Source organism: Manihot esculenta, chromosome 15 (assembly GCF_001659605.2).
Source record: "Manihot esculenta cultivar AM560-2 chromosome 15, M.esculenta_v8, whole genome shotgun sequence".
Classification (NCBI taxonomy): Eukaryota; Viridiplantae; Streptophyta; class Magnoliopsida; order Malpighiales; family Euphorbiaceae; genus Manihot; species Manihot esculenta.
In genome coordinates this window covers 27,604,241-27,610,986 of record NC_035175.2, presented here as the reverse complement: position 1 = coordinate 27,610,986, position 6,746 = coordinate 27,604,241, and the positions used below count along the sequence as shown (strand labels likewise).

Genomic DNA, 6,746 nt, shown 5'->3' with positions numbered 1-6,746 from the left:
GTAATGCGGTTCTTGCCAGACTATTCGGGCATTCATCCCACTAAACAAGATCACAAGACAATTGCTGCCATGCTAGGTCACAAGGTGGATCTCGCCAGACCATTCGGGCATTGGTCCCACTAAATAAGACTACAAGGTAATTTTTACCAGGCTAGGTCACAAGGTGAATTCCGTCAGACCATTCGGGCATTGGTCCCATTAAACAAGGCCACAAGGCAATTTCTACCAGGCTAGGTCACAAGGCGATTTTCGCCAGACCATTCAAATATTGATCCCACTAAACAAAGCCACCAAGCAATTTCTGCCAGGCCAGGTCATAAGGTGATTCCTGCTAGACCATTCAGGCATTGGTCCCATTAAACGAGGCCACAAGGCATACTTTGCTATGCCACAAGCTAGACACTGATCCCTGTAAATAGGTTGTCTGCACTAGACAATTACGAGGGGAGTATACTAATCCCCAAGAGACAAAGGGGGCGCCAAATAAAGGATAATTTTGATAAGACAAACCTTATAACCCAGAATCAAGATGAATAATTGGGTAAAAGACTTTTATTATAAAACCAACCAAGGTGTCATATGGTGCTAAGGTGGGTACTCACCAGACCACGTTTTCAGATGTTCATTCTATTTTACTGAAGTTTTGTAAGTATATTTGCTAAATCAGGCTTTAAAATCCATAAATGAATATGTTTTTGCTACCGAATAAGATAAATAAAATAAGCATTTTTATTACAAAAGATTACAAGGAGACTTAGGCAAAGTCTCTATTACATTAGAATCTTCTAAAAAATCTATTAGTAGAAACTCAATCTCAACCTATGGGAAGACACCGTACAAAGACTGTCTCTCCAACTACCTTCCTAGCCTTGCCCTCAGAATCAACCTCGCGCAATTCAACCCCTCTCCTTAGGGATGCAACACTTGAAAAGGCGTTATAGTTAGGCTGGTTGCAGCCCTCAGCGCTAAGCAGTATACTTGCACCTTCTTCAAAACACTGAAAAGGCATTGTAGTCAGGCTAGTTATAGCCCTCAGCAATATGCTTGCACCTTCATGAAGACCCATCTTCAACTGTTCTTCGTAGAGCATGATAATATCCTCTGCACATATCTAGTTATCCTCAGAAAAAAAAATAAAAGAAAGAAAGTGCCCCATTTTATGTCTCCCATAGACGGTAGTCGCAAACAGAAAAGAGAAAGAAGGGTTCTTATATAGTGGCATAGTTGGCAAATTCTTTAATATGGCCTGAAAAATAAGGCCACCATCATGACTAAGGGAAGAAAAAATTATGAAAACAGTCTAATCATGCTACGTAATCAAAAAGACAAATTGTCACCTTCGAATATGAAGAATCAAAGACCAGCGGGGGGACATTTGATGCTACATAATAGTCACCCAAAACAAACCATAAGCTGTCATTATGAGATAGGCACACGTGATAAGGATCTACTGAGTAAGAAATGCGGACCAGGCTAAGGAAGAAAGACCGGGCATCATCATAACATCCGGATCCTCATCAAAACTCGCCTTTCCCTCGGTGAGACAAGTCTCAGTAGAAAGTTACTGTTAGCAAGGACAACCTAACGTATCATGGGATTACCAACCTATTAACCGGCAACATCTCTTATCAAGCAACCGGCCATATCATTGCCGAATTATCGGGAAGTTCTATATTCATCTCTACTTTCTTATAATATAAGAGGAGAAGAATCATAAGAGCAAAAGTATGCTATTCTCTTACACAATAACTCTAAATAATTCATTACATTTACTATTTTCTTTAATATACTAATTTGAGCATCGAAATAGCTGTTATGAACACTCACCACCACCTCATATTCTCTTCTTTGCAGGCTCTATCCAATCACAGTGTGACTCCACTCCGGCCACATCACCAATGTAATCTCAACAACATCATAAATTTATTTTTTTATTTAATATTATATTTTATTTATAAATAAAATGAATTTTTTATTACTATTGTTATAAGTAGCTTTTTAATCACCCAACCACCTAAAACCAAACTTTTTTTTTAACTCAAACCTAAATAAAATTTATAATAGTAATTGAATTAAAAACAATAAAACCAAATTAGCCATTACAAAATTTATAATTTTTAAATAAAAAATCTATTCAATTAAAATAAAGATTTTTTACTCCATAATTTTAAAATTAAAATAACATAATAAGATCTTATTCAGGAATAGAATGGAAATTAAATACAAACAGAAACTCATTTAATCAATCAAACTAAAAATTTTAAAATAATAATAAATTATTATGTTATTTTTTTAAATCATTAAAAGTTAAAAAAAATCTTTTGAGGCGTGGAATACATGTACCTGCTGCATGTCTTTTTTGTGATCATGATGAATCTATTTCACATGTTTTTTTGCATTGTCCAATGGCTGTTGAGTTATGGAGACTTGCTGGTTTTTCTACTGCTGTTGGTTTTTCTATATTCATGGATTTCTTTATTCATATTTATAATACTTTTGGCAGAGAAAGGACTGCACGTATGGCTATACATGCATGGAAGTTATGGCATGCCAGGAATGAAAGATTGTGGGTCAATAAAGTTTTGTCACCCAGTGAGGTTCATCATGCTGCTAGTTCCTATTTTAATGATTATGTGGCTTCACTTGTGTCTCGACCAAGGACGTTATCCCACCCATCTGTTCCTCGTGTGCTCCCATTGGTTGAGGCTACCACTCTTGAAGTTGATTGGATTGCATTCATTGATTGTGCAGTCTTTGCTAGTGCTGATTTGTTCGGTTTTGCAGCAGTATTTGAGGACTTGGAAGGCTTCTTTTCCATTGCAATTTCGGGTTTCTATGAGGGGGGTGGGCAACCTGTTATTGCTGAAGCTTTGGCCTTGCGTCAATGTTTATCTTATGCTAGAGATTGTTTTCTTCAGGCGGGTTGTATTTTTACGGATAACCAATCCTTAGCCTTGGCTATTCGCTCTCCTCTGGATGACTTTTCAGAGTTTGGATTAGTTGTTTCTGATTGCAAAGATATTATGCGGTCTCAGGGTAACATTCATGTTTGTTGGGTACGGCGTTCAGAAAATAGAGCCGCCCATTTATTAGCTAGAGAGTCTATTCATCATGGTAGATTCAAGATTTGGATTGACATTCCTGATTGTCTCTTGGATTATTATTCTACAAGATAAATAAAGTTTTTCTTGATTCAAAAAAAAAAAAAAAAACATTTAATAATTTATTATAATTAAGGATATTTTAGATAATTTCAATATTTTTCTCTCCATTTCTACTTTTATATATAATATAATAAAATATATAATTTTTATAAAGTTTAATTGTACATCGGCTAAATATAGAAATCACTTAATAATAATAATAATAATAATAAGCCCCTGTAGCTGATTAAAATATAATTTTGAAACTTTCAAAAGTTATGGCAGAAAGATGAGTGTCTCTACTTTTATTTTTTTATTTTTTAATTTGTAATTTCTTTTTTCAAATGTGACTTTCATTTCATTAATGAAAATTGATGTCAGCCACTTGCTTGCATATAACGTTTACATCATAAAGCACTTTCGTGGTTATCACATGTGCATCATTATTATACCGTCTTTTGACATGTACAAAAGTTACAATAGGGATATTACGTAAGTTAAATATATGGTAATATATTAATTCATTAAATATCTAAATTAAAATAATAAATTATTAAATATTTAAATTTATAATAATTATTATCTTATTATTACTGAAATAACAGTTTAATAGCAGTTTAAATTTTTTTTTTTAAAAATTCACTTTATATAATAATATACTTTAATAAGAAGTTTATTTTGTATTAAATAAAATTATAAATTTAATCACACTTTTTATCCACTGCGAAAAATAATTAAACTGTTGTTTTATACTTAGCAATGGAGAAAGATGTAACGGATCTCAAATTGTTGCTATTGACCTATATTACAGTTAAAGTATATAACATAACAATTTATCGTTGTTGCCTTTAAACTTGTTTTTGTAATAGTACGCATCCCTCACAAAGGTATCCAAACAAGCTTTATCTCCCTTAAGAGCTTCAATCACTATCAAGGAATGGACTGTGAAAAACTTTTGTGATATGCAAAAATTGCAATTTTTTTACTAGCAAGACCCTTCAATACTAGGGAATCAACAATAGCCTCAAAACTCTAAGAAAACTAGTCTAAAATAGCTTCTCTATGGTCCCCACAAATGACTACCACAACTCCCTTATTCTTCACCTTATCTACAATAGCATCAAAATTTATTTCAACCACATTAGTTGGGGAAGCTACTCGAGTTGAAGGAGGCAATGTCCTAACAAGCAGTTGTCTAGATAATTATGCTTCATCTTCAAGAGATTGAGAGAATGTCTCAAAAAAAATTATATTGTCCTTTGAAACAACCCAAGAGGAGCTGAATTGGGTTTATGAAAAATTTAAAGGCTGAAGACACAGGTTAAAAAGTGATAAAGATAACAAAGAAGAATGATAATGACTATAACGATTTATAGAAGTTCAGCTATTCTAAGCTTACGTCCTCTTCTCAAGACCTTCCTCCTTAAGAGTTCAACTCCACTATCAAATCTTGTTTAGGTGAAGATTAAAATCCCTTACAATATTAGAGAAAAATCATTACTCTTTACAATCTTTTTTTCTCACAAGAGCAAAACTATGCTCAATGCTACACTCATTACAATAAATTCACTCAACAACCTTCACTCAATCTCAAAACAGAAATAAATTACAACTCAAAGCTAGTATTCAAGAAATAAATGTCATGGCTCGACATTTAGAAAGAGTGTATGTGTGAAAAGCTTGAATCTCAACAAATGTGTGCTTAAATGGTTTTTGTAACTTTTTCTAAATATAAAATACATTATATTTATAGTTTTAACATAAATATAATCATTGAAAATATATTAAATATAAATAGAGCTATTTATGTACTGAAATAACTATTATTTCATACGCAGAAAAATTCAAGTTCGGTGGCCAAAAAATTAAAGTTTGTGGGCTGAAATCTTTAGAGGTAAGAAAAAAAAATCCATTGAAATAGATTTTTGGCGGCTGAAAGTTGCAAATTTTACCAATGCTTCTCCTCTCTTCCCAATGCTTCTCCTCTCTTCTATCACCTGAAGTCCACTTTAGGGACATAAAAATTCTTCATTAAAATTTTGAAAAATCATAAATTAGCCTACTAAACTCCAATTTTTAATCCATTTGAATAATTGTAATCTATATTATAAAATCTTTTACTATGCTGAAAAATAATTTCAAAAGCACTCTATTTATTAAATTTCATTTTGGTCCTTCAAAAATTTATGAAGTAAAAATTTAAGTTACAAACTTTCAATTTTTATTCTATTTAAATTTTTGTAGCCTATAATTTGAAAACTTTTATTTGATGGAAAAGTATCTTAAAAAAATGCTCTATATGTAAAAGTTCATTTTGGTCTCAAAAATAATTTCTTAAAAATTAGCTATATTTATATGTTTTAGAATTTAAAACATAAACTTGAGTCAAGACAATTAATTAATTGAAATTTACAAAGCACAAACTAAAAATTATATTTTGGTCCTTGTTCTTGTAGCATGCTTCCAGTCTTGGTATTTTTCATTCTTAAAATTGATGCACTTTCATTTATTGAAATTAAGGGCCTACAAGCTCACACAAATAATTTTAAAATTAATTAGTAGCACACCAATTATTTACTAGCATCAAAACAAGGATTAGAACCCTTAGGTACAACAATCTCCACCTTTTTGATGATGACAAATAATTAATGGATGATAAGACAATAATCACAAGTATAGTGTGTAGATTTTAGAAAATTACTCCACCTTAATTTGCTCCCCTTTTCAAAAATAATTTATGCTAGTTAAAATTTGAGGAGATACATAAGTGAGGTTTTGATTGAATAAAATGAGATGTAATGAATCGTACATAAATTAAAGAACCTTTGAAAAAAGACAGAATAAAGCATAATGCAACAAAAAGGAGTAATTATAACCATAAATATCTCAAAAAAAGTTACCAAATCTTTATAACTTAAAAGAGATAAAAAAGTCAAGCAAGCATTAACTATAAAACTTACTCCTCAAACATCAACTATCATACACATATCTCCCACTTTTACCATCATTAAAAGAAAATAAAAGCACCAAAGAGGGAAAAACAAGGAGTGAGAAAAGAAGATATATAAAATATATAATATCACTGAGGAGGGGGTTGAGGAGGCGGCACTCCAGATGAATGCTGAAGGAAAGATAGAATATGCCTTTGCTATTGCTCAGTAAGTCATTCTAAATGTCGCTCCATTTGAGTTATGTGATCTGACATGTGAGCAACATGCAACTCCAGGTGACCCATAACATAAAAAGGATCAGATGCAGCTCAAGAAGATGTATCCTACTTCGCGGATCTGCTAAGGCCTAGTCCTGCATCTCCTCTAGAATCCAGTTCTATCACTAAATCAGCAGGTAAGTGATCATATTTCTCCTCATTATCATCAGTATCATCATCCGTCTATCTTGCTGCTCGTGCTTCAAGTCGAGCTGCAAAATCTCTCCTATAATTATAAAACTCATTGCCCTTCATAGTTAATTCCATGTAAAGGAGAGTAGCCTTAGTGTAAGGGTAGTACTCACTGGATAGGTGTAATACCCGGCTAGACTCCGGTATCGGAATTCCTACCGTCCGGTAGAATCTCGGATGTCGGAAGCCTCTAGTAGGGTAGA

The 6,746-nt window shown here is 32.7% G+C and overlaps 1 protein-coding gene across 1 annotated transcript; it reads left to right on the top strand.

Annotated features, from left to right (window-relative positions):
• Window positions 1-2,405: 2,405 nt before the first annotated feature.
• On the top strand, window positions 2,406-3,176 carry LOC122721976. Its single transcript, XM_043951399.1, has one exon. The coding sequence runs from the start codon at window positions 2,406-2,408 to the stop codon at window positions 3,174-3,176; it is 771 nt and encodes a 256-aa protein (XP_043807334.1).
• The last annotated feature ends 3,570 nt before the right edge of the window (window positions 3,177-6,746 follow it).